The following is a 27987-nucleotide window of genomic DNA, read 5'->3' on the forward strand; positions in this document are numbered from 1 at the left end:
CAACACGTTGTTTCTGCCGTCAGTCCGTACTGAGCGCCTTTCGCAGGACCTGGAGTTACTGTATTTCTGGTACCCCGGTACCCCCACGTGAGCAAGCCCACAGCAACACACATTCACATACACCCTTCAGCACCCCCTCCCAGCACCGCGACCATGGACGATGACTATGAAGCGTACCACAGTCTGTTCTTGTCGCTGCTCGGTAAGTCCCGGGAAGCAGCGTTTGCAGGAAGCGCTCCGCGCCCTCGGGACGTGTGAAAGTGGGGTGAGGGCAAAAACTCGGCCACAGACCTCATTGTGTCGTCCCCCTTCGGACGAGGGGTTGCCATGGAGTCGGGGGCAGGTTATGTACATTTATGAGATTTCACCTGGGCCTAGTTGGAGGAGCAAGGCAAGTTGCCTTGCCTTGGAACCAGAGGCCCGACCCATGTGACGGGAGCCCTCCAGCTCGCCCTGTTTCTCTGCGGGACATTAATGTATTCAGTACTGGAGGGGAGGCATGGAAAAGACGTCAGTCTTCAAAGTTTTGACGGTAATATGCTAGGGACCAAGTTCTTGCCAAAGCAATGCAGCTTCACAGGTAAAGGACAGAGATAAATGGATAATTACAGAATAAGAAAGGTGAATGCTGGGCCCAGGGATGACATCCAGGAGTAAAAGATGTGCTGAGGGTATGGGATGGGGAGGAACAGTTCCAAGCTCCTGGAAAAGATCTTTACACCGGAGCTTGAAGGATAAAAGGGAGTTCTCCAAGCCAAAAGGAGAAGGAAAAGCATTTCAGGCAAGAAAACAGCATGCCACAGGAGGTCTAGTGTTTGAGTGTCTCTGGAAATGAGGTGAGGGAGGTCAGAAAGGACAAGATCATGAAAGAACCTGCAAGCCAGGAGATGGAGAGGCCACTGGGAGTGGCAGAACTGGATTAGAAGCAGTCAGCAAAGGCCTGAGACTGAGTTGGTAGACTCAGAACGTTGGTGTCAGGAGAGGAGAGCTGGGGCTGTAAAGCTTGAAGACTGAAGGTCTTCTCCATGCCCCTTCTCCAGCACTGAACACATTAATGCCCAGTGGAAAAATGGGGCGAGCTGGAGAGCCTGGCCACCTTTCCCAGGCACACAGGTCAGGGCTCTGGTCAAATGCCCAGGCTAAACATGCTGGGATGTGAGGGAGAAGACCCAGGCTAGAGGGTACTACAGGGACCTAGGGCCTGGTTGATCAGGGAACACAGAAGAGGCAAATAAAGATGGTGCTCAAGTTGGCAGCTGGGGGACCTGGTGGATGGAGGTGTCTCCCACAGAGATAGAGAACGTACTCACAGGACCCAGTTAGTGGGGGCAGGAGCACAAAGACAAATCTAGTCTTGGTTGGTTGAGTTTAAGATCCTTGTCAGTGGCTGGGCACAGTATCTCCCGCCTGTAATCCCAGCACCATGGGAAGCCAAGGCAGGAGGATTGCTTGAGCCCAGGAGTTTGAGAACAGCCTGGGCCACATAGTGAGATCCCATCTCTACAAAATTGTTTTTAAAAGTTAGTTGGTCATAATGGCATGCACCTGTAGTTCCAGCTACTCAGGAGGGTGAGCTGGGAGGATCATTTGAGCCTAGGAGTTCAAGGCTGCAGTGAGCTATGATTGAGCCACTGTACTCCAGCCTGGGCAACAGAGCAAGACCCTCTCTCAATTAAAAATAAATAATAAAAAAAGATCTCTGTAAGCCATCCAAGTGGAGATGTTTTAGGAGCAACTGGAGATATAAACTTGAAGCTAATTCCAAATAAAAAATATTGATATGGGTGTTCCCAGCATGCGGAAGGTCATAGAAACATGAGAGTGGAAGGGATTATTGGAAAAGCGAAGAGAGCCTGGGTATAAGCCTGGAAAGCATCAACCTTTAAGGAATAGACAGGAAAAGAGGGACCCAAAGACAGTAGCCAGAGAGGTAGAATTGGACTTAGTGAGAATTGAATCAAGCCAAGAGCAGGGAGAATTTCAAGAAAGAGTGGTATTATTTCCAGATACCTATAGGCTATCCGAGAAAAGAGAGAACAAGTGTTTTTCCTGGGACCTCCCTGGGGAGGACTAGAATCAAGGGGTAGAAAGTCCAGGGAAACAAATTCTGGGTCAATGTAAGGAAGTATTTTCTTTCTTTTTTTTTTTCTTAGATGGAGTTTCGCTCTTGTTACCCAGGCTGGAGTACAATGGCGCGATCTCGGCTCACCGCAACCTCCGCCTCCTGGGTTCAGGCAATTCTCCTGCCTCACCCTCCTGAGTAGCTGGGATTACAGGCATGTACCACCATGCCCAGCTAATTTTTTGTATTTTTAGTAGAGACGGGGTTTCACCATGTTGACCAGGATGGTCTTGATCTCTTGACCTCATGATCCATCCGCCTCGGCCTCCCAAAGTGCTGGGGATTACAGGTGTGAGCCCGGGGAGTATTTTCTAGCAGTCAGAGTTTACTGCCCACTGTGTTAAGTAGAAAGCTCCACGTCACTGCAGGTGTATAAAGGGAGGCAAAGTCTGCCAGTGGCACTGAGGAAAGCATCCCTGACCTGGGCATGTGATTGAACTAGTTGATGTCTGAGAGCTTTCCTCACCAATTTCCTAGGAACATTGTTACACTGTCTCTACCCATAAATACACAATGACAGCTTCTTTTATTAGAAAATCCCACTTCCCTTTCTGTCAATGGCCACAGGACTCCAAAGAGTACTAGAATGAAGCTCCCTGAGGAGGATGTTTTGGGCAGGCACCCTTGGAAAGGGTGGTCAGGAGCTCGTGCAGGTTTAGCACTACGTAAGGAGAAGGGCTCGGCCAGGGGAAGCCTTGGGGAATACAGTGCTCTTCAGAGGGGACAGCAAATGCAAAGAAAGGAGTGAGGCGCCCTGACAACAGAAAGGAGGACAGTGCAGCTCGACCACATGTGGGGCTGGGAGGTGACAGGGAAGAGTGGGGAGCAGGGCCAGTGAAGGCAGCTTTGTAGGCCACAGAAGGAGGCAGGTATTTATTCAAAGAGCACTAAGAAGCCATTGAATGGTTTCAAATGAGGAAGGGACAGACTGAATTTACATTTGTAAGGCTCTCCTTGCTGAGGGCCGAACAGGGATTGGGGGTCTAGGAAGGATGCAAATGCGAGCAGCAAGACATGCAGAACAGGTTTTCTGTTCCCATGGTCTACAGGGCAAAGTTTCAGTCTCTTAGCCTGGCATTTGAGATGATACCGACCTTATTTTCCACTAACCTCCTCCTTTACACAGTGTGCTTCCAACATGTGGAACTGTCTGGTGACCCTAAAATCCCTAAATCCCACCCCTGACCTTTTCCCATCCCTCCCCTCCACCCCTTGAATGCCCTCCCAGTTCCCTCAATCAGAGTTTCTCCACCAGTTGAGAACATCTTGCTGCCCTCTGGGTGCCCCACCTTGTTCTGTTGGATGCACTGGGATTGGGTAAACCATGGTGGGTGCCCAGCCTGGTTTAATCTGCACCTGGTAAAGCACCAAGCCCTGGGGGATTCTCAATAAATACTGGTTTGATGACTGACTACATTCTCAGTCATCCCCGGCTGGGAGTGGACTTTTTTGTGGTCAAAGTAACAATACGTGTGATGTTTAGAAGTGCTCACTTCCATCCCTATCGATGTGTGGTAGTCTGTTCTCACATTGCAATAAGGAACTACCTGGGACTGGGTAATTTATAAAGAAATGAGATTTAATTACCTCACAGTTCCTCAGGCTGTACAGGAAGCATGACTGGGACAGCAGCCTCAGGAAACTTACAATCATGGCTGAAGGCAAAAGGGAAGCAAGCACATCTTACATAACCCAAGAAGGAGGAAGACAGAGCAAGGGGAGGTGCTACGCATTTTCGAACCACCAGATCTCGTGAGCACTCACTATCTTGAGAACAGCAAGGGGGGACATCCTCTCCCATGATCTAGTAACCTCCACTAGGCCCCTCCTCCAACAATGGGGGTTACAATTTGACATGAGATTTGGGCAAGGACACAGATGCAAACCATACCATGATGTTTACTTTTATTGTTTGCTGACTATGAAAGGAACACATGGGCCTTGTAAAGAGACAACAAATGTACTGAATGTCCACTTTAGGCCAGGCTGGGCACCGAGGACAGAGGGGAAAAAAAGACACAGTCCTTGACACTGGGAAACTCACAGGCTGCTGGGAAAGAAAAATGCAGAAAGTATCTTCATTTCAGAAAAATATGGTAAATGCCATGATTGGACTAAGTATAGGAGCTATGGGACCCAGACAGACCATGAGAGAGGGAGTGGGAGGGCTTCAAGGGGCCCAGGATGCCTGATGAGTCTCAAAGGATGAGTCAGGGATCAACAAGAGAAGAGGGAGGAAGAAGAACATGTCCTGGGGAGGAAACAGCCTGGCTCGTGTGTGTGTTGGTGGGGCAGATCTGTTTGGAATCAAACGGAAGGGAAGGCAGAAAGGGCCAGAGGAGGAGCCAGAGAAGTCGGAGAAGCTGGTCGGGGTGAGAGGACCAAGTGGGGCCAGGTTAAGGAGCTTGATCTTTATTCTAGAGGCAGTTGGGAGCCATGGGCAGGTTTTAAGCAAGGGAGTTTGGGGAGTTTGGGTTTTAGGAGGAAAATGACAGTGACAGTATTTCCAATAAGAGTGTTATATCCTTTCTGAATTTTTAAATTTTTTTGAAAAAGGGTCTCACTCTGTTGCCCTGGCTAGAGTACAGTGTGGGTAATCTCAGCTCATTGTAGCCTTGACCTCCCAGGCTCAAGTGATCCTCCTACCTCAGCCTCCCAAGGAGCTGGGACTACAGATGTGCACCACCACATCTGGCTAGTTTAAAAAACTTTTTGTACAGATGAGGTCTCACTATGTTGCCTAGGCTGGTCTTGAATTCCTGCTCAAGCAATCTTCCCACCTCAGCCTCCCAAAGTGCTTGGATTACAGGCATACGGTACCATGCCTGGCTCCTTCTTATTTTTTAGAACTTTCAAACTGTATCTCATTTGATCTTCATAACAACTTCAAGAAGTAGATAGAGCAGAGTTTATACCACTTCAGAAGTAAAATACTTGAGACTTAGCAGGATAGGGTGACAGCCTTAGGTAATATCAAGTAACAGCTAAGAGCTGAGCTCTGGGGCCAGACAAACTGAAGTTTGTGTCTCAGCTCTGCTACTAATCAACTGAGTGACCTTGGGCCTCTCTGGGCCTCAGTGTCCTTCTCTGTAAAATGGGCATAATCGTAGTACCAGCATCATAGGTCTGTCCATTTGCCACTCACCAAATATTTACTGAGTTCCCATTATATGTAGACACTATGGAAGGGTCAGGGCTCTAGTAGGGAACAAGAGAGATCAGGTTACAGTCTTCATGGAGCTCATAGTCTACTAGAAAAAAATAAACATCAACCAAGTAATTGCACCGGGGATCTCAAAGGCAAATCGCTGCCCAAACCAGGGACTTAATAAACAAAATGAATTGCCTGTGAGACAATGGGGAATGGGGGAGCCTCTGGCAAGGCGAAGAGGGCAATGCCTCAGCCTGAAGTAGCTCAGATTGAAAAATACCAAGCAAGGTGTCAAAACAAGACCTCAGCCCTCAATCAACAAGAGGGCCACCAGTTTTCAGCCCTTGATGTATCTGGTTGTGATAAGTGGTCTGAAGGAAAGTGCAGGTTGTGATGCAAGGATGGGCTCTGGAGGATGAGGAGTGTTGGGGGTATGGAATGGTGGAAGCACTCATGCTAGAAGGAGGAACACGTGCCAATACCTAGTCAGGATGAGGCTTGGACCACTCAAGAAACAGAGAGAAGCCCAGGTGTCCAGGACACAGTGAAGAAGGAGAGGCAAGGGATTAGGAGGACAGGTTGACAGAAGAGGGGCATGGGACTTCATTTTGAGGGCTATAAAAAGTCATGGAAGGGCTTCAGAATGAGTGAATGGTGAGTATATACCAATAATAGCAGATAAATTATGTACAAACAACTCTAATAAATGGATTGCAATAAAATAGGTTACCATCATTATGCCCATTTTACCAACGAAGAGGTTGAGACAGAGAATTGGCTTACTCAAGATCACGGAGCCAGTATGTGGCAGGGCCAGGACTCAGACGGAGGAGCATTCTGGCCCCAAAGCCTCTGCTCTTAGTACTGTGCTGCCTCAGATGATCACACAAGATCAGACTGACATCTATAAAAGTTCATTTGAGAAAAAAAAAATTCATTTGATTGCCAGTAGGAGTGTTGGGGACTGGGTATGGAGAAGACTAAATAAGAGAAAGCATAGAGAGCCCTTAGCTTGCTGCCTGCTGTCGGGAGGGCTCGGTCACATTAGATGAAATTATCCTTATCATTACAGCAAGACAATGAGAAAGCTAGGCCTGGGATCCAGAACTTGACACCCAGCCTGGAGCAAAAGCATTTTTCCTTCCTGGCTCCTTTTAGTCCTCTTCCAGAAAGAAACTCACCTTTTAACTCTCTTTCCCCAGGACTCTGCCCGTCTAAGACTTCCTTCAATGAAAATGCCAACAATGTCTCCGTCTTTGATCCTGAACTGGTCATTGGCCACTGCTTCAAGCGGTTCAAGCAGAAGGACCTCCGCCTGCCTCAGAGCCGCCGGCGAATCATCATGGTGCCTCGCAAGGAGGATCAAATACCCATTAATCCTGCACCCCAACCTCAGGCTCCTCCAAAGCCCATCCCCAGCTTCAAAGCCCTGGAAGCTAGAGATATCCAAGAGCAGCCAGAGGATAGGAAAACCTGGCTGAGCCAGAGGGCAAAGCTGCGGCAGGAGCTGGAGTCCTTTGGTGATGTAAAGAGGTGGCTGGAGAACAAGCCCAGCATCACGCCTTCGGAGGCCAAGGTCTTACACATGATCCCCAAGGAGCAGAGTGGATCCCTGCCAGACGCCTCCCGGGTGACTACCAGGACCACCAAGGTGAGCAGCCCCATCTGCCAGATGACGACAACAAGGGTTTAGGGATGCATCGTCATTTCATTCTCTTGGTTAGGCTGGATAGGGATAGTTCACCCCGTTTCACAGAGAAGCAAATAGACGTCCTGAGAGGGAGGTGTATTAGCTATCTAGTTATCTATTGCTGCATAACAAACACCCCAAAATGACTGATAACAACAAATACTTAATGATCACACACAGTTTCTAGAGTCAAGAATTGGGGAGTAGCTTTGCTGGGGGGCTCTGGCTCAGAGTCTCTCATGAGGTTGCAGTCAAGATGCTGGCCTGGGCCACAGTCATCTGAAGGCTTCCAAGCTGGCTCACCCATGTGGCTGTTGGCAGGAGGCCTTAGCTCCTCCCCACATGGACCTCTCCATAGGGCTGCTTGAATGTCCTCACAGCATGGCTGCTGGCATCCCCCAGAGTGAAGGGTCCAAAAAAGAGAGCAAGACAGAGGCTGCAGTGCCCTTTAGGACATAGCCTCTGAAGGTCTCAGTTTCAGAAGTCTCACACTATCACTTCCGCCACATTCTGTTTGTCAGAAGTGAGTCCTTGAGTACTGCCTACACTCAAGAAGGAAAGAAGACTCCATCCTAGGAGGAAAACAGAAGAGTCTGTGGACATACCTCAAAACCACTCAAGAAGGGATCATTCCTGGCAGGCCATCTTATGGGATATTTGTAAAATACCCATCATTCATTCATTTGTTTATTGACAAATGAATATTTGCCAAGGGCTCCACTCCATGTAGCAAGCAGGTGCTCATGGGGCTATTGTGAGGATGATGACTGAGGCTAGGAGGAAAACGGGAACAAAAGTGAAAATAGAAGCTCCGTGAGGCCAACATTTGTCCAAACATACAGCCATAGTAAGTGATAAGGGCATTACCAACTCCTTTTCTCTCTGTGACATTTCCTTAGGGTAAGAGGTCAGATAAGTTGGGTTTAAACATAGCTTTGCTACTTCCGAGCTGTATGATCTGGGCCTTAGTCTCCTCATCTATAAAATGGACATGCTCTCTATTTTAAACACACAAAATATACATTATCCACAAAATCTAACGATATGTCTAAAGATATACAAAGATTCAAAACAAGGGGATGGAAAAAAACTCACCAACCAAATGGAGAGCAAAAATAAATAAATAAAAAGCAGGAGTTGCAATTCTCACACTTAATAAAATAGATTTCAAAGCTACAAGGATGCAAGGGTAAAAGGATTAATGTAACAATAAGAGATCTTAACACCCAGATACATAAGACACATAATGAGATTTAGATTCAACGAGACAACAAATTGATAACGATATCCAGGACTTGAACTCAGAGCCAGAACAAATAAACACAATAGAGGTCTCCATTTTAAACACATAAAATATGCATTAACCACTTTAAACACTCAAAATATTGATCGGCCATTATTGAAACCCATTTTAGGAATGAAGTAATATTCCTTTTTCCCTCTTTTTCTTTTTTTCTCCTTCTTTTTCTCTTTTTCCCTCAAAAAAAAAAAAATGGACATAACCATTGTTCCTACCTCCTGGGTAGCTATGAGGTCTAAATGGATTCAAGGTGCCTAGGACACTATTGGGCACAGAGTGAGCACTCAAACATGTTTTCCATCTGTATTATTATTATAGTCTCACAGGTATCCTTTGGGTTGGTTGGCCCAGAAACTTCAGGGTCAGTCCTTGATGTTTTTATAGCTAAAACCCTAATTTCTTTTTTCATTTTTTATTTTTTTGAGACAGAGTCTCGCTCTGTCACCAAGCTGGAGTGCAGTGCTGCAATCTCAGCTAACTGCAACCTCTGCCTCCCAGGTTCAACTGATTCTCCTGCCTCAGCCTCCTGAGTACCTGGGACTACAGGTGCGCACCACCATGCCCAGCTAATTTTTGTATTTTTAGTAAAGACGAGGTTTTACCCTGTTGGCCAGGATGGTCTTGATCTCTTGACCTCATGATCCGCCTGCCTCAGCCTCCTAAAGTGCTGGGATTACAGGAGTGAGTCACTGCACCCAGCCCAAAACCCTAATTTCATGGGTCGCACACACCCTCTTCTGCCAGCCGCATGGTGTCTATGAATAAGAACTAGACCTGGTTAGAAACCAGCTCTACTGCTTACCTGCTGTGTGACCTTGGGAAAACCCTTCACATCTCTGAGCCTGATTCCTTATTGTGAATTAGGTAGTACCTCATACCTAGGGCCTGGACTTTGTTTAGTATAAGGGTGGGAGACGGGGATACAGTGTAAATAAGACATGGTCTTGCTTCAAGGTGTCTTAGTTGGGCTTCTCTTGCTATCACAGAAGACCTGAGACTGGGTAATTTCTCTTAAAAAAGAGGTTGTTTTGGCTCACAGTCCTGGAGGCTGAAAGTCCAAGAGTGGGCAGCCACATCTAGTTGGCCTCTGGGGAGGGCCTCATGCTGCATCCTGACATGGTGGAAGGCATCTCAGGACGAGAGGGTGCACGAAAGGGAGCCAAACTGGCTTTTTTTGGGGGGGGCGGGGGATGGAGTTTCACTCTTGTTCCCCAGACTGGAATGCAGTGGCTCAGTCTCGGCTCACTGCAACCTCCACCTCCTGGTTTCAAACAATTCTCCTGCCCATGCCTCCTGAGTAGCTGGAATTACAGGCACATGCCAACACGCCTGGCTAATTTTTGTATTTTTAGTAGCGATAGGGTTTTATCATGTTGGTGAGGCTGGTCTCGAACTCCTGACCTCAGGCGATCCGCCCACCTTGGCCTACCAAAGTGCTGGGATACAGGCGTGAGCCACCGCGTCCAGCCTCAAACTGGCTTTTATAGCAGATCTCACTCATGATAAACAACCTACTTCCATGATAACCAATTAGTCCATTAGCCCATTAGTCCATTAATCCAAAAATGAATTAATGAATTCATGAGAGCAGACCCTTCATGACCCATTCATCTCTTAAAGACCCCACCTCTTAATACCATTATGTTGGTAACAGTATTAAGTTGCTTCTGACCCAGCCCATCTATGGGTCATCAAAAGATGCTGCGTTTCTAGCAAGCTCCTGGTGATGCCTGTGGTACTGGTCCATGGACCACACTTTACTTTCTCTAGCTATTTAATAATGTAAATTAATTGTAAATTTAAAAATCCAGTCCCTCAATCACACCAGCCACATTCTGAGTGCTCAGTAGTCACATGTGGCAAGTGGCTTAACAAAACTCGGGTTTAAACATGTGTTTTGGAGGGGACAAACATTCAAACCATAGCACAAGGTGTCCACGTGTTAGTGGGGGAGGCAGACACATGGTATTAATGGCTCTACAGTTTGCTACAGGCCATTAATAGAGGTGGGTCTCAGCCGGATGTGGTGGTTTACGCCTGTAATCCCAGCACTCTGGGAGTCTGAGGCGGGTGGATCACCTAAGGTCAGGAGTTCGAGACCAGCCTGACCAATGTGGTGAAACCTCGCCTCTACTAAAAATACAAAAATTAGCCAGGGGTGGTGGTGGACCCCTGTAGTCCCAGCTACTCGGGAGGCTGAGGCAGCAGAATCACTTGAACTTGTGGGGCAGAGGTTACAGTGAGCTGAGATTGTGCCACTGCACTCCAGCCAGGGTGGCAGAGTGAAACTGTCTCAAATTAAAAAAAAAAAATAGAGATGGGTCTTTATTATACTAAGCACCCTGGGAGGAGCACAGAGAAACAATACCCTAGGGAATGGGAAGGCCCTTTGTAAACTGTCTAGTGCCACAACAAGGTAAAGGATTATCATCATTACAAAATATACCCTTTCACCTGGAATTGGAAGAAGAGGATTTGGACAGATAGAGAAAGAGAGGAAAGTCCTTCAGGCAGGAAGCCTATATATAGCAGATGCAAAGTATGGGGATGGAGATGGGGAGTCTCCACCTGGCTCCAGGGAAGAGTATAGGTTTTGGTGTACTGAGAGACGAGACCAGTGGGATTACAGATACTGACTGTTTGACAGGAGAGATGTGGATAAGAATGAATTTTAATTCTTATATTGTCCAAGCCTTGTGTTTCAGATGTGAAAACCAAGTCTCAGAGAAGCAAAGTCTCCCAGGCATTCTGTGCCAAACGCAGTTGCCCTGAACCCAGTGCCCTTTGCACTCCGTCCTGCTGTTTAGAGCTGCTCGGCCTCTCCTTACTCCCTAACTCTGGGGACCGCATCCCATTGGCCTGTCTCCCCTGAACTCTCTTCTCTGCCCCACCCTCTCGTCTCTTCCAGAAGAAAGCCCCCTGGCTCTCCCACTGGATGGTGCCCCAGCTTCAGCTGCCCAAGCCCCCTGCCCTGTCGGCCATGTACTCTTACCTGCATAATCGCAAGATCAAGATCCTGGAGCTATTTCACAAGGTGGGCCAAGGTGAGAACCAGAGAATCACCAGGGAGGAGTTCATCATGGCTGTAAAGGCAGTAAGTGCCACCTGCTTTCTCTGGATGGGCCTAAGTGGGCAGGATGTCCATGTATTCCCTCTTGCCCCCTCCCACCACCGGGTTCTGGTTCAACTGAGAAGTACACCCAAGGAGTGAAAACTGTCAGTCTTATTACTTGTAAAGGCAGATTGGAAAATATGGATTAACTCGTGGCCAAATCAGATCCTTAAAATCTATCCCGCACCAGTCGGACCTTGAAAAACCCCGCCTGAGTTGAAAGTCTGCAGAGTTAACCTCATAACCAGCCAGCTACCTTGGGGGATCCCTATCTTGCACAGCAGACCCCAAAACCAAGATCAGAGAAAGCTGGTAAAGTGTCTCCAACTGTCACTGGCATATAAGTTACATGGAGGTCCTTTCGAAATGCAGCTTCTGACCCAGCACATCTGTGGATCATCAAAAGATGCTGTATTTCTAACGAGCTCCTGGTGAAGCCTGTGCTGCCAGTCCATGGGCCACACTTTTACTTTCACTGGCTATTTAACAATGTAAATCAGTTATAAATGTAAAACTCCAGTCCCTCAATCACAACAGTCACACATTTTGAGTGCTCAGTAGTGACATGTGGCAAGTGGCTTCTCCACTGGACTGCACAGAAGTAGAACATTTCCATCATCATGGAAAGTTGTATCGGCCTAGCAGTGGTCTGCAGACTGGCTCATGAGACAAGTCCAGCCTGCTTTCATTGGAACACAGCCACACTCATTCATCCTTGAATTGCCTATGGCAGCTTTCATGCTACCATGGCAGAGTTGAGCAGTATGTCACAGACCGTATGGCTAGCAAAACCTAAAATATTTACATCTGACTTTTTTACAGGAAAAGCTTGCTAACCCCTAGTCTAGATGAATTAAGCTTTTATATCTTTTTAGTGTAAGATACTTTACCCTGGCATGATGGCTCATGCCTGTAATCCCCAACACTTTAGAAGGCCAAAGTGAGAAGATTGCTTGAGGCCAGGAGCTTGGGACCAGCCTGGGTAACATAGTAAGACTCCCATCTCTACAAAAAATTTTAAAAACTTAGTCCAGTATGGTGGCACAATACCTGTAGTCCCAGCTACCTGGGAGGCTCAGATGTGGAGATCACTGAAGCCCGGGAGTTAGAGGCTGCAGTCAGCTCTGATCACACCACTACACTCCAGCCTGGGTGACACAGCAAGATCCTGACTCAAAAGAAACCCAAACAACAACAACAACAAATACCTTAAACAACTTTAGGAAGTTGACTGTGATGTCTTTGTGGTTTTAAATTATTATCAGTTTTCTCACACATGTTTTATGACATATAATTATCTCAACAACACTTCAAAGCATTTAAAGATAATGGTCTTTAATCTCTATAAGAGAAAAGCGAAATATTAAGTTCTTTAGCACCAGGAGAGTTCTTTTTTTTTTTTTTTGAGATGGAGTTTAATTGTTGTCACCCAGGCTGAAGTACAATGACACAGTCTTGGCTCACTGCAACCTCCACCTCCCTGGTTCTAGCAATTTTCCTGCCTCAGCCTCCCAGGTAGCTAGGATTACAGGCATGTGCCACCACCCCTGGCTAATTTTCTGTTTTTAGTAGAGGTGGTATTTCACCATGTTGGTCAGGCTGCTCTCAAACTCCTGACCTCAGGTGATCCGCCCACCCTGGCCTCCCAAAGTGTTGGGCATACGGGTGTGAGCCACTGCTCCCGGCCGGCACCAGGAGAGTTCTGATCTTACTTAAGGAAAGTTCAAGGTCAGGCACAGTGGCTCACGCCTGTAATCCCAGCACTTTGGGAGGCCAAGACAGGAGGATCGCTTGATGCCAGGAGTTTGAGTAAAGTTCAGTGAACAATGACTATTGTTTAAAGAAACTGAAGAACAAAATCATATTTCCTTTAAAACTTTTCTTATTGAATATCCAATGTTGCTGGCAAGCATTATATACCTCCAGAGTTGCTTGAGGTGTATGGTATTCTAGATCCCATTTTACAGGAGTTAAGGGAGATTTATGTGTTACTTGTGGACAGGAATGATCCACATGTGAAATCGTGCTTCCAGCATGGTAGAGACTGGTAGGAAGTGGGGCGGAAGCCTAGAGGAAGAAGTAACCTACTCTATAAAGATGGTGACATCTGGACTGGACTTTGAAGGAGGAATAGGAGTTTTTCAGGCAGAGGGAGAACTGCCTGAGCAAAGGCAAAGGTAGGAAAGTGCAGAGCTTGTTCGAGGACCAGGAAAAGGCTCTGAGCTCCTGCAGCAGGGACCTTGGGTATAGTAGGAAGTGGCTGAGGATGAAACTGGAAGTGGGATGGGGGTCGTAGGTATCTGGTAAGGCCTTGGCCTGTCACAGCAGGAGGTTTGGATGGGAGCTGCTAGTCTCAGGGCCTTCTCTCTCCTCAGGTTGGAGTCCCTCTGAAGAACCAGGAAGTGGAGGATATAGTGATCTATCTCAGCTCTCTTGGGAAGCACAACACCATCACCATGGATATCCTGGCCAAAACCTATAAGCAGTGGTCTGTGGCTCAGCGAAGGAGCAGCCTGGCCACTGCAAGGGAGCGTGCGTACCCCTCCCCGTCCTGGGAGTGAGCATGGTGTAGGCAACCTTGGCCTCTTTTCCAGACTCACTTCCTCAGTGTGCTCCCCAATTTGGCTGACTGTAGTTTGGCCAAGTCTCCGGAAATTTTCAGGCCCAGAGATCAACTAAGGAGTAGATTTCCTTGAGTGCCCAGCTACCACTGTGTCCATTCAAAGACAAATAAGTCCCAGCCCTTGTTCTTAGAGGAGGATACTCAGCACACCAGAGCTTACCTGAGAGACTGAGAACTGACCCAAATGGCAAGCCTTTCCAGAGACATTTATGTGTATGTGGGTCCAAGGCTTCCTCATTATTAATCCGTAGCGTATTGATAAAATTCTTGTTCAGAACCAGAGTTAGCATATGTTTAGAGTTTACTGGAAAGTATATTTTGGTATTCTGCTATCAGGGGTATTATGGCAGGGTTGCTGTGAACAGTTGTAAAGGTTGTGCACAGCTCAAGTTCCATCTGCCAAGCGATATACTTGTAGGGCTCCATTTGTCCAGACAAGGCACAGAAGCAAATTAGAAATGGATTTGCTAAAGCTCTGGCTGTGAATTTACTCTACAACACAACGGTGCATTGTATAGTATTTCTTTATATCTTAGTACCATTCTTGTTGTAAACAAACAAAAGACCAAAATAATTACAACTACCCACCCATTCTAGCACCCTCCCCAAATATAGATACAGCTTTGTTTTTCTAAATGAAACAAATCTTGCTTTGTTTCCATCCACCAGGTTGGCAGGAATTTAATCTCACACATGATTGGGGCCTCCTTGTCCTCCCTGAGTCACACAGGAGCTCTGGAGGAGGCAGTGGAGAGGGGTTTCCTTACAATGGTAATAACGATCAAGGGTGAGGCCATCGGAGTTCATGGTCACATCAAGTGGAGTTACTCAGCATCTTCATTGGAGTGGCTCATTTGGGAACAGCAGGCAGCTCAGAGCACCTGTTCCTCAGTCCTCCAGGAGATTTTCAATGTCCAGTCTCAAGCAGCTGCCCTGCAGAGACACCATCACCTTCCAAGCAGGGTCTTTGGGGGGACAGTCACCTCCTGCAGGTATCACCACCCCAACAGTAGTAATCTTTACATTCAGCACATTTTTAAGGTCACCACGAGTTGGGCATGCTTTCCCTCTATACTCTTTGTTCCTTTTTGTTATAAATTACCACGCTCATCACTATCTGTGAGCTGGCTGTGAGTCATTTGAATGACCCCAGTGTGCTGTGATGCTCATTCACAGCAGAGGTATTTGGGGCCTGTTATTTCCCAGAAGGTAAACACAGAGCCAAGAATCAGACATTTGTTCTCATGATGCTATGTTTGCATCATCACTGTCTTATTTTTCCCTGGGGTGCAGCAGCAGGTAAGATAGGTAGACTTGAGTATATAAGAATTAAAGAAAGAGAAGAGAAACATGAAAGGTGGCTCAACAGTCAAGTTTATTTTAGAGAAAACAAACCTCAGAGGGGCTTCTGGTCGAACTAGGTCAGAGCCACACTCTCTTACAGACTACAAGTTTTTAAGGATTCAGGGTAGGAGAGTTTATCAGAGGCTTTGTTGTGTCTCTGTTGTGCTTATCTGGGAGGGAGAGTTGTGTGTCCGTTCCCATACCTCTTTCTGTAGCTGCAGGTGTACTCCCCAGAGTCTGCCTTTAGCTTCCCTGTCTTAGTGCACCTAAAGGGAAGGAATGTGCTTATTAAGGCCCACTGTTTTACTGGGGCCCATTATATGAGCCTGAAGTTTGGCAGTTACCCAAGAGACTTTCCCCCCACCTCCCTCTGTGCCCAAGCTGTCTTATCTGTGTTTTACTGTCTGCTCTTTCTGTCTGCTTGTAGTGAGAAGAGAAGTGATTTCCTTGAAATGCATGAGGCCAGAAAGGGAGCTGGAACTTAAAGTGGCAGTGTTTGTCTAAGATGATGGTGCTCCTGCTCTGTCAGGGTGTCTTTCACTTTGTCTAAAGAGGCAGAAGTTTGAGCATCTTGGCAGGGGTGCCTTCTTCCAGTAGTTCTTCTTGCAGTAGCTCTTTTTCATTCTTGCAGAATGATCTCAGTTTATCCTCCATGTCCCCAGAGGTCAGGGTTGCTATTCCTGCTTTACGAGGAGGAAGCTGGAGCTCATAGAGGCTGAGCCACTTGTTCACAGCCTCAACAGAAGCTGGTAAGGTCAGGATATTATTTCAGCTTGAGACAATGAAGTTCTGAACCAGGCCAGGGACAATGGATTCTTTCATTCATTAGGATCTTTGTTGAGCACCTACTATGTGCCACTTCTAGAAACTGGGAACACAGCAGTAAACCAGCCAAAGCCCCAGCTTTCAATGAGCTTGCACCTTAAGGGATAGTTGTCAGGGAAGGCCTCTCTGAGAAGCAGGCATCTGAGTGATTGACAGGAACTAGTCTTGGGGAAAGCACATTCTAGGCAGATGGAACTGCAAAGGCAAAGGCCCTGGGACAGGAAAGCTTGCAAGAGATAGAAGGTGGTCAGGGTGGCTGGGTGGAATGGGTAAGGGGTGAATAATACACCATGGACCAGGTAGGAAGGCAGCTGATGCCAGATCATGCAGCAGGGCCTTGTAGCCCAGAGAAAGGACTCTGGGTTTTGGTCTAAGTGCTGTGGGAAACCAGGATAATGAGGTGATCTAGTCTGTCTGTCTGTCTGTCTGTCTGTCTATTTATCTGTCCACATATATATTCAGCAATGGGGCCTCCTTATGTTGCCCAGGCTGGATTGAAGTGGCTATTCACAGGTGTGATCATAGCTCAAATCCTGCAGCCTCGAATTCCTGAGTGTAAGCCATCCTCCCACTGCAGCCTTTCGAGTAGCTGGAACCACAGGCATGCCACTGCACCCTGCTCTCTATATGTATATATATTTTGGGGGAACAGAGTTTTGCCCTGTCATCCAGGCTGGAGAGCAATGGCACAATCTCTTCTCACTGCAACCTCTGCCTCCTGGGTTCAAGCAATTCTCCTGTCTCAGCCTCCTGAGTAGGTGGGACTACAGGCACACACTACTGCACTCAACTAATTTTTGTATTTTTAGTAGAGATGGGGTTTCACCATACTGGTCAGGCTGGTCTCAAACTACTGACCTCAGCTGATCCACCCGCCTCGGCCTCCCAGAGTACCCTGTTCTATATTTTTTAAAGATCCGATTTGCTGCTTGGTGAAACAGGGTGACAGAGGATGAGAATGGCTGCCAGAGGGCTGGGGTCGGTGCAGTATGGGAGGCCATTAGTGGAGATGGAGAGGAGGGACACATCCACGGTACAGCTCAGGTGGGCACTGCCCAGATGTGTGGGAAGGGAGCAGAGGGGTGGCCTGGTGTCTGCTGGGTGACACTGGATAACTACTTGGCGGGCACCCCTCTTAGTCCCACCTCCCTTCATCTCTTCCCTCCTACTCTAGGTCATATCTTGGCCAAGCACAAAGATTCCCTGAAGGGTCTGCTCAAGAAGCAGGAGGTGAATTCAGCCCCACAGCTTCCCAAGGTGGACCTGCTGACGGTGCCTGCAGTTGACACGCAGATGGAGGCGCGGCCCATGACCCTGGAGGAGATGGAGGAAGTGGGCAAGCGATACCGCGAGCGGCAGCGACAGCGCAAGGTACCCGCCAGGAGGGCACAGGCCTTGGGGACTGGAGCAGCTGCGGTTCAGGTCACTGCAACAGCACCACGTGCTGGCTGCAGAACCCTGGGAAGGGGGTCTTCACCTCTACAACCACCCCCTCTTCACATCTCTCAGCTGTAAAACCAGAATAGTACCTGCCTCGTGAGGTTTTTGTGAAAATGTACTAAGATCCTCTTTCTGTAAATATCACGTCCCCCTCTTCCTATTCTTTAATTATGACTTCATCCTGAGACCAGGCCTGTATTTTCATCACAGCTGGAATCCAGGTACCTGGCACAAGGCCTGGCACTGGGTAGACTCTCTAGAAATAATATGGCAATTGAAGGAAGGAAGGACTGATTGCATGAATTAGCTTGTCCAGTAAACATTTACTGAGAGCCTGCCAGGTGCCAGTCACTCTTCTGGGTATTGTAATAAGCGTAACAGTCCCTGCCCCTAGGAAGCTGGCAGTCTAGTAAGGGAGGCAGACAACATCAATACAATAATACATATAAATACTCATATGTAACATAGGCTGGGAGTGGTGTCTTGCACCTGTAATCAGCACTTTGAGAGGCCAAGGTAGGAGGATTGCTTGAGTCCAGGAATTCGAGGCCATCCTAGGCAACATAGGGAGATCCTATCTCTACAAAAAATTTAAAAAGTTAGCCCAGCATGATGGCATGTGCCTGTGGTCCTAGCTACTCGGGAGGCTGAGGTAAGAGCATTGCCTGAGCCAAGGAGGTTGAGACTGCAGTGAGCTAAGATCGCACCACTGCACTGGGGTAAAGAGCATGACCTTGTCTCAAAAAAAAAAAAAAAAAGATTATATACAGGCCAGATGCAGTGGTTCATACCTGTAATCCTAGCACTTTGGGAGGCCAAAGTTGGAAGATTATTTGAGGCCAGGAGTTTGAGACCAACCTGGGCAACATAGCAAGGCTCCATCTCTACTCAAAATTTTTAAAAAATTAGCCAGCATGGAGCCATGTGCCTGTGGTTCCATCTGCTGAAGAGGCTGAGGCCAGAGGATGGCTTGAGCCTGGGAGGTCAAGGCTGCAGCGAGCTATGATTGCACAACTGCACCCCAGCCCAGGCTACAGAGTGAGACTGTGTCTCTAACAAAATAAAATAAACATATATATATATATAATAAAAATACATATTTGTATTTATACCTATGATATTTGTATTTGTACATATAATAAAATGGCAGATATTGCTAAGTGCTGTATCAACTAAGATTTTATTCAGTTGCACGACAAGAAAACCCAAAATGTTTGAGCAGGGACCAGCAAAGTTCCCCTGGAAAGGGCCAGAAAGTAAACATTTGAGGCCTGGCAGGCCATCTGTTGTCTGTTGCAACTGCTCAGCTCTGCTGTTGCAGCAGGAAAGCAGCCGCAGACAGCATCTAAACAAATGAGAATGGCAGTGCTCCAACAAAACTTTATTTATAAAAACAGGTACTGGGCCAGATTTGGCCCATGGGCGGTTCTTTGTTGATCCTGGTGTTAGAAGCTTTAAAATATAGGGTTAAAAAAAAGAAGGTGGTGGCAGCCAGCAAAAGCAGCTCCCTGCTCCGCCAGCCTCCTTCTACCTTATCTCATGGCTTTTGTCTCAAGGTCACAGACGGCTGCTCCTAATTTAAATCCCCATACAGCCAAACACTCAGCTGTCACTTTTCTTTTCTTTTTTTGAGACAGTTTCACTCTACTGCCCGGGCTGGAGTGTAGTGGCTTGATCTTGGCTCACTGCAGCCTCAACTTCCCAGGCTCAAGCCATCCTCCACTTCAGCCTCCTGAGAAGCTGGGACTACAGGCGCACACCACCATGCCCAGCTAATTTTTGTATTTTCTATAAAGACAGGATTTGCCATGTTGCCCAGGCTGGTCTTAGACTCGTGGGCTCAAGTGATCCTCCTGCCTTGGTCTCCCAAAGTGCTGGGATTGCAGGTGTGAGCCACCTTGTGGTCCTACGAATGTCGTTTTTCAATAGGACACCTCTAGGGCATGTGTACTGTGTTTTACTGTATATCTTACACAATCATGTGTGCACACCGCACACCCATCTACAGGGCTGTGACTTCAGAACTTGAGCTTCCAAACCTGAAGTCAGTTGAAGTCTTCACCGACTTCAGAAACTGAACTGCAGCCCCACTGTACTTGGTTGCCATCACCCCTTATAGTGGAGAGGTTGATGAGGCACTGCATCTGCCTTCTGACCAGAAGGGACACAGGCAATAGAAGGGTGAACCCCTCTCTACTTCCTTCACAGCTCACAATCCCCTCCATCCAGTACACAGAGCAGTGCCGCATGGTACGCTGTAGGAATCAGCACTTTGACGAGCACTGCCTCCCATCCACCATCCACGGGGATATGGGGGAACTCATTGACTCAGCCCACAGGCACAACTTTCTGGTCTACCTTCGATGCTGGAAGCTCTGTGAGTCCTATGGCATCCCGCTGACGGAGGACATCCTCATAAAAGGTAAGGGCCTGGGTGGCTGGCTCTAGGAAGATGCCAAGGGGACCCCAGAGCTGGGACAAAAGTGATGCCACCTAAGGTACCCATGCAGCCATTCAAGCCAGTGTGGTCTCTGGTGGGGATGTTGGGAATAAGGCAGAGTGGGGGTGTGGAGAAGAAGAGGAGGAGCCCAGTCTGTTTTGCTGCTAGATGGGATTTCTAGAACATAAGGCTTGGAGGTCTGGATTCTGGAACCCTGAGCTTAGTGAGCCGGAAGCTCATTCTAAAGTAGAAAGCTCCAAGGACAGGAGTTCTGAGTGAGAAACCCTGAGGCTGAACATAAAGGAAGAGGGAGGTTTGGTAGAAATGGTAACTGCTGTCAAAACAAAGCCTTTCTCTAGGCCATGCTGTTGCTTGGTTCTTCTGTAACAAGCAGTGAGGTACAAATGCACCTGGAGACAGGACTGGCTGAGGCCCTTTGAGCAGAGAGCGCTCAGACTCAGCCCTGAGATTTCCACACCGCTTCTGCCCTTGCTTGGGTGGAGAACATGTTTTCATACATTCAAGCCGTTCTGAGCCCGCTGTGTCTCTGGGGAGCGAGCACTTCTAATAGGTGGGGGTGGAGAAGGGTTCAGCTCCTAGATGACAATTTAGCAATGCCTGCATTCCAAACTTATGAATTGGTGAATGTATAAATTTGTTTTGTTTTGAGACAGAGTCTAACTCTGTCACCCAGGCTGGAATCTAATGGCGTGATCTTGGCTCACTGCAACCTCCAATCCCAGGTTCAAGCAATTCTGCCTCAGCCTCCCGAGTAGCTAGGACTAAAGGTGCTCACCACCACGCATGGCTGATTTTGTATTTTTAGGAGAGACAGGGTTTCACCATGTTGGCCAGGCTGGTCTCAAACTCCTGACTTCAAGTGATCCACCCACTTTAACCTCCCAAAATCCTGGGATCACAGGCATGAGCCACCACACCTGGCCTGGTGAATGTATAAATTTAATGGGCAGCATCCTCTCTCTGCTTTACAAACATGAAGGAACAAGCTGTACCTGGAGGCAGAGGTTTTCTCCTAGGAACCGCTACCCAGGGAGGAACTGTGGCCATACTGGGAAATGTGGCTTTCTGAGAAAGGAACACATCACACAGGCAGTGGTGTGACTTAATGTGAGAACTAGACTTTACAGTCACAGTGGATTATTACCATCTTTTTCCCAAGAGGGAGGGAAACAAATGCTGAATGTATAGGGCCTTGGGTCTTCTTCAATTACTTTGCTAGGGCTGCCATAACAGAATACCAGTCTGTGGACTGGGTGGCTTGCACAACAGGAATTAATGTTTTCACTGTTCTGGAGGCTGGAGGTCCCAGGTCAAGATGCCAGCAGGGCTGGTTTCCAAGGCCTTCAAGGCCTCTCTCCTTGGCTGGCAGATGACTGCCTCCTTGCTGCCTCCACACGGTTTTTCCTCTGCACGTGCACACCTGGTGTCTCTCTTGTGTGTCCACATTTTCTCTTATAAGGACACCAGTCAGATTGGATAGGGCCCACCCATGGACAGCCTTGTTTTAGCTTGATCACCTCCTTAAAGACTTTATCTTCAGGCTAGGCACAGTGGCTCACCCTAGTAATCCCTGTGTCTCACCCTAGAAATCCCAGTACTTTGGAAGGCAGGAAGAGAGGTTGATTCCAGTTCAAGGCTATAGTGAGCTATGATCATACCACTGCACTCCAGCCTGAGTGACAGAGCGAGACCCCATCTTAAAACAAAACAATATCTCCAAATAAAGTCACATCCCTTTTTTTTTTTAACCTCAGCTATCACATTCTAGCAGGGTAAAATGGCTCACACCTATAACCCCAGCACTTTGGGAGGCCAAGGTGGGTGGATTACTTGAGCCCAGGATTTCAAGAACAACCTGGGCAACATCACAAAACCCCATCTCTACAAAAAATACAAAAATTCATCAGACATGGTGGCATGTGCCTGTAGTCCCAGCTACTCAGGAGGCTGAGGTAGGAGGATCACTTGAGCCCAGAAAGTCAAAGTTGCAGTGAGCCGAGATCGCACCACCGCACTCCAGCCTAGGTGACAGAGCAAGACCCTTTCTCTCTCTCTCTCTCTTACACACACATGCGTGCACACACACACAATCACATCACATTCTAAGGTACTAAGGATTAGAATTACAACATATGAATTTTAGGGAGACACAGTTTGGCCCATAAGAAATGTGTACAGGTGAATGTGGTCAGAGGCTCTCAGGAACACAGGCAGGCAACTTCAGTGGTCGTTGTCTCCCACATGTGCTGCCTAGGCTGGGAGGGCAGAGATAGAGGGAGAGCCTGTAGCTCTGGATGCAGACTTTTCACCAAAATGTCTCTCCTTCCTCCTTCCTTGGGGAGCCTCACATTTCCTGATTATTTACCCCATGGTCTTATGCAATGGTAGAGTTGCCGTTCTCTTCTAAAATGCAAGCTAGCTTGCCATGCGCCCTGGACTGCTCCTCCAGTTTAGGTCTTCCCCTGTGTGCCTCCTTTGTCTGTCCTCAGCAGAACATTGAGCCACTGTTTTTTTGATTTTTTTTTTTTAGAGATGGGGTCTTGCTTTGTTGCCCAGGCTGATCTCGAACTCCTGGGCTCAAGTGATCCTCCCACCTCAGCCTCCCAAAGTACTGGGATTATAGGCTTGAGCCGCTGCATCCAGCTTTGGACCACTGTTGATTCTCTCCACCACTGGTTTTTGCTAGCTGCTGGGTTTCTACATGGGTGAGCTTCAGCTGTCTGCAGGATCTCACGTTCATGGGCACATGGAGCATCCTGTGGCTGGGACTAGGCCCTAATCCTCTTTGACCACTGTCTTGGCCGCTGTCTGTTGGGTATCTTTATGAGAGAGGCCTGATCTCCTGTAAGCAGAAAGGCTCAACTATGAGGATTTCCAGCTCTGAGCTCTAGACGAGACATTGGTGACTCAGACTCCAGGCCTCAAGCTCAGGAGCCAGAATTCTAAACAAGGTCTCTTCCTCCTCTGTGAATACAGCTTTATTGGCTTTCCACCCTGGTTTTGGCAATAATGCTTGCTCATTTGAATTTTTTGAAAACATAAAAATCAAAATTCCCCCAGCCTGAGTTGGCCATTGTGAATATTTTAGTGACCATCCTTTCACAAATCTCTTTTTCTCATTTACAGAAAATTATTTACATAACTCATTTTTAAATCAAACTTTTTTTTTTTTTTTGAGATGGAGTCTCGCTCTGTTGCCAGGCTGGAGTGCAGTGGCGCAATCCTGGCTCACTGCAACTTCCGTTTTCTGATTTCAAGCAATTCTCCTGCCTCAGCCTCTCAGGTAGCTGGGATTACAGGCATGCACCACCATGTCCGGCTAATTTTTTGTATTTTTAGTAGAGACAGGGTTTCACCATGTTGGCCAGGATGGTCTCAATCTCTTGACCTCGTGATCCACCTGCCTTGGCCTCCCGAAGTTCTGGGATTATAGGTGTGAGCCACTTTTAAATCATACTTTAAAAAATCATGTATACCTTTTGAAAATATTGATGTTACATATCTCCCCTTCCCTTTCCTTCCTTCTCAACTCCACAGCCCCTTCCCAACTCCCAAATAACCAACATTGACTAGCTGGAGTGTAACTTCCATCACTTTTTCTAGAACGTGAGATTTTATGTGTTATCATCTTAAGACAAGCACTGCTCAATAGTTGCAGGAAGGTGGAGACCCTGGCTCAGTTTTTTTTATATTTAGCACATCTTAGAAAACTCTCCTAAGGATATCCTTAGGTGAGATTAATTCAAACAAGGAGAAAACTGCCACCAAACAAATCTAAGTGGGCCAGGCACAGTGGCTCACGCCTGTAATCCAAACACTTTGGGTAGGTAGGATGGCTTGAGCTCAGGCGTTCCAGACCAGCCTGGGTAACATAGCAAGACCCCATCTCTACTAAAAATTTAAGAAATTAGCCAGGCATGGTGGTGCATGCCTGTGGCCCTGGCTACTCAGGTGTCTAAGGCGGGAGGGTCGCTTAAGCCCAGGAAGTTGAGGCTGCAGTGAGCCGTGATCTGTACTTTAGCCTGGGTGACAGAGTGAGACCTTGCCTCAGAAAAACAAAACAAGACAGAAAGCAGATCTAAGTTACCCTAGTGAAGTGTTGATGAAATTCTCCTGCCTCCTCCCAGGACAGCTCAGACCTCATTGCACCCAGGTCTTGGGGCCTTTGTTGATCTGGTTATAAACCAGCCCACTCATCTCCAGTCCCCTAAGCCCTATTGTCCCAAGGCCCCTTTCCAGACATCACACTACAGCTGGATGCCATGTCACCACTGGGGCAGCGGCAGTGTTGTTGAAACTATCAGTGAATCTACAACTATTTGACAATAAAAAGTTACCATATAGATAAGAAAAAAACTTTTTTTTTTTTTTTGAGATGGAGTCTCGCTCTGTCGCCCAGGTTGGAGTGCAGCGGCTCCATCTCAGCTCACTGCAACCTCCACCTTCCAGGTTCAAGCAATTCGCCTGCCTCAGCTCCAGAGTAGCTGAGATTATAAGTGCATGCCACCACAACCGGCTAATTTTCGTATTTTTAGTAGAGACAGGGTTTCACCATGTTGGTCAAGCTGGTCTTGAACTCCTGACCTCATGATCCATCTGCCTTGGCCTCCCCAAAGTGCTGGGATTACAGGTGTGAGCCCCTGTGCCCAGACCAGAAAAAAACTTCTTAAACAAAAATGTGAATTGAAAACAACATCAAACCTCATCTGACCCCAGCGACTCAGGGAGGGATGAGTGGTCCGGGTTGATGGTGGCAGATGTTTCTCTTGCTATCCCCAGCCTTGCTGTACCCAGGAGACAAGATCATTTTCCAGAAGGATGAGGTGCGCCCCATCCGGCAGCCAGGAGGCTACTACTCTGAATGGAAGGCCTTTTCTCCAAATGTGGCTCTGCTCCAGTCCCAGGGCGCTGGCGAGTCTAAGAGTGACAAGCTGAGTTTCGGACCCCCTTTCTCCCTGCCCTGGCCTCCTGCCCCGTTGCTGTCCCTTCAGTGTGGGGGCTAGAGGCTGGCATACCTGGGGTGCCATGCCATGCCCATGTACGCATCCTAGGGCAGCATCCCCAACCTGACTGCTCACTGCAGACTGGCCAATCCCAAGTCACCTTTGGCACATGTCTCAGGATCACGGCCTGCTGGCCTCAGCTCCCACACAGCTACCCTCCTGAACCCAGTCCTGTACAATCACAAGGTTTCTGGAAAAGATGAAAAGGAGGGTCTTCTTAGAGAACAGGGCTGGAGTAAGGGCCTTTGCAAATCTCCAACTAGGGGTCAGGGCCCTGCAGAGAACAGGGGGGCAGCCCTTTCTTGGCCCTGCCACCTTGCCTCTGACACACCCCTTCTCTGGCAAGAGGTGAGCTTGCAGCTCCTGGGAGGAGAAAGGAACATGTCCCTGGGCCCTGTCCCTAGCCCTTGCGGGAGACCAACCTGAGTCCTCTCTAAGAAAATGGGCTCCTTTGGTACTCCAAAGCCTAAGCTTCCCATATTTGAGTCAAGCAGCAGGTGACAAACCGTGGGCAGCATCAGTGGGTGACTACAGAGGAACAAGGCAGCATCCCTGCAGAGGGAGGGGCCCAGCATGGGAAGAGGAGAGCCCAGCTGGCCAGATACCATGAGGCAGGAGGGGCCTGGACCTGCCCCTGCCTCTAGACCCCTGTCAGCTGCCCACTGGGTGTGTGGCCAGAATGCCTGCGGTGGGATGCAGCAGGGCCTTGTAGAGATCAGACAGCCCTCGGGTTAAATGGATAAAGCACTTCTCTGAGCCTCAGCATCTTCGTGTATAAAGGGCCTAGCAGCTCCTACCATAGACTAACAGGATCAGATGAGAAAGAGTGTCAACATCTTAGCAGTGACAGCACTCCATCAATGATCGTCATTATTTTACCTCGCTCTGGTCAGGGTAGGCCTGACGCTGTTCTCAAGGTCAGGAATAGGCCCAGGCCTGCAGGTGGGTCCCGGCCACAAAATCGGCTGTGACTGCCTTGCAGCCCCGGGATGACCCAGAAAGTGGCTGGCAATCTAGGAAGGAGATTTTGGTCCGTGCTTAGGTAGGCCATAGCTAATAAAGGGTAAAGAGAGGTCTCCTAGGTCAAGGAGAGACATCGTCTATTTAGGATTATGAAAGATTCTGAGGCCAGATGGAGGCTCGGCGGAAGAGTGTGGTGAATGATTAGTGATGTCTGTCAGGCTCAGGGTTGTGAGGTGGTGTGGGAGGGGGTTAGATTTCACCACCTTTGTCCTCAGGGCTGGGTTAAGCTCTGGAGTGGGGAGTGGGAGCCAGGGACCCCAAAAGGATTCAGCAGTGACTTAGTGAACCTCTCTCATAACTACCTGAGAGCTCTCTGTTCTCAGCCATGAGAGAACAGAGTGTGAGAAAGGGGAAGTGACTTGCCCAGGTCACCCGGCCCGATTCTGAGGCTAGGTCCGACTGCCCCAAGCCCACTGTGTTCCCCTGGAGCATGGAAGCACGGAGTCAGGGCCCACCCCAGGTGAAAGGCGTTTTTCTTTCAGAGCTCTGCTTTGAGACTTAGAAATGGGCCCACCCCTGCGGCCCTGACCTACTCCCTAAAGCCCCAATGGCCTGGATTTCCACTCTCCTCACAAAATACCTCTTTCTCCTCCACTAGGAAAACGCCAAAGAAAATCAAGAAAATGCAGTTTAAGGAGTTTGAGGAATTTACCAGGTCTGTGGCAATCATCTCACTCCATCAGGAAGGAAGGTGGGAGGAGGGGCAGCTTCGCCTGAGGTGACTGGGACTCAGCGCTCCTGGCACAACAGCCTCAGGAGCCCTGGCCTGAAAGGCAGTGACAACACAGGGAGGGCCAGGAGGCATTGCTCTGGGGCTTTCCATGTGTTCACTCACCCAAATCCTCCCAACAGCCCTATGAAGGGCCACTAAGCACATTCATTTTACACAGGGGGAAACTGAGGTGCAGAAAGGGTCAATGTCCTGCTCAGAGTCACACATCGATGAAGTGGTGGAGTGGGGATCTGAACCCAGCTAGGGTGACTCCAGGGACTGTACTCTAAACACCGCATTAAAATGCCTCCAGATGACAGATGGTGTACGCTTAAGACTTTGGATTTTAGAGGTGTTGGACAGGGAGTGACGCCTGCACTGGCCACTTGCTCAGTGTGTGTCGGCTTCTTCAGGCCTCTGGGTCCTCACAGGTGAGGTCGACAGGATAACAGAGCCAACCCTATGGAACTATGGGGAGGACTGAGGTGCTGAAGTACTTGACACAGTGCTAAATTTCCACTTGGTCCCAGTTGGTGGGCTCTGGGAGAAGCCTCAGCCCTGTCCTGACTGCCATGACAAGCATCCCTGTGTCTTCCTGTTTTCCAGGAAGCTGAAGGCAAAGAGGGCCAGTGGTCTGCAGCAAACGCACCCCAATTCCTTCTGGCCGGGTCACCTTCTGGATAAGCTGCAGCTCTACCTGCCCACTGTGGCCACAGACCGCAGCCTGGCACTCTTCAGCTGTGTTCAACACCAGCCCCATGCCTACCCAGCCACCTACCACCCTGACCACTGGTGGCCCCTTAGGAACAAGAACTACGTGACCCGCGCCTATTTTGATGCCGCCAAGGTGTACTACATCAACTAGAATGGGCCAGATGTTGCTGGACCTGGCCTTCCTGGGCCAGGGGCCAGTGCAGCCAGTGGCCCAGAGCCCAGACGCAGGAGGAGTGTCAAAGAGCCAGACCAAAGAAATCCTTTCAGTGGAATGCCATGGGCCAGTTCCCTCCAGATTCAGTGTCCAGTGTCTCAGAGGATAGATGTGTCCAAGGAAGGACATGCAATTTTTGACTATTTCCCTCCCCTGACCTTTCCCCTTTCTAAATAAAGCAGGTTGGAGTTTTTCTCATGTCACCTGCAAGCCAGCTGATGTGATTTCTTGCTTAGGAGTTGTAGCGGGGTGG

At 48.4% G+C, this 27987-nt stretch overlaps 1 protein-coding gene across 10 annotated transcripts; it reads left to right on the plus strand.

Moving 5' to 3' along the window:
• Positions 1 to 21: 21 nt before the first annotated feature.
• On the plus strand, positions 22 to 27944 carry EFCAB12 (EF-hand calcium binding domain 12). 10 transcript variants are annotated; one of them, XR_008476843.2, is made up of 10 exons: positions 359 to 580; positions 6476 to 6924; positions 11172 to 11357; positions 13751 to 13907; positions 17342 to 17538; positions 19816 to 20029; positions 24848 to 24998; positions 26693 to 26749; positions 26985 to 27237; positions 27413 to 27944. XR_008476843.2 is itself a non-coding variant. In XM_002758665.6 (9 exons), exons 1-9 carry the CDS (start codon positions 154 to 156, stop codon positions 27669 to 27671), a joined length of 1719 nt encoding a protein of 572 aa, XP_002758711.4. In that variant the 5' UTR covers positions 22 to 153; the 3' UTR covers positions 27672 to 27944. The 10 variants fall into 10 exon arrangements, 8 of the variants coding, with proteins under 8 accessions (XP_002758711.4, XP_078207908.1, XP_078207909.1 ...); XM_002758665.6 differs by lacking the exons at positions 359 to 580; positions 26985 to 27237 and adding an exon at positions 22 to 202; XM_078351782.1 differs by lacking the exons at positions 359 to 580; positions 26985 to 27237 and adding an exon at positions 22 to 202 and having other exon boundaries at positions 11175 to 11357.
• Positions 27945 to 27987: the final 43 nt, after the last annotated feature.

Source organism: Callithrix jacchus, chromosome 15 (genome assembly GCF_049354715.1).
Source record: "Callithrix jacchus isolate 240 chromosome 15, calJac240_pri, whole genome shotgun sequence".
NCBI lineage: Eukaryota > Metazoa > Chordata > Mammalia > Primates > Cebidae > Callithrix > Callithrix jacchus.

Bases quoted from the DNA above. Each gene is read 5' to 3' on its own strand.
- EFCAB12 (XM_035273819.3), top strand. From the start codon at position 475: ATGTATTCAGTACTGGAGGGGAGGCATGGAAAAGACGTCAGTCTTCAA. The intron at 581-6,475 runs GTAAAGGACAGA...CTCTTTCCCCAG, and splicing joins AAAGCAATGCAGCTTCACAG to GACTCTGCCCGTCTAAGACT. The intron at 20,030-24,847 runs GTAAGGGCCTGG...TGCTATCCCCAG, and splicing joins GGAGGACATCCTCATAAAAG to CCTTGCTGTACCCAGGAGAC.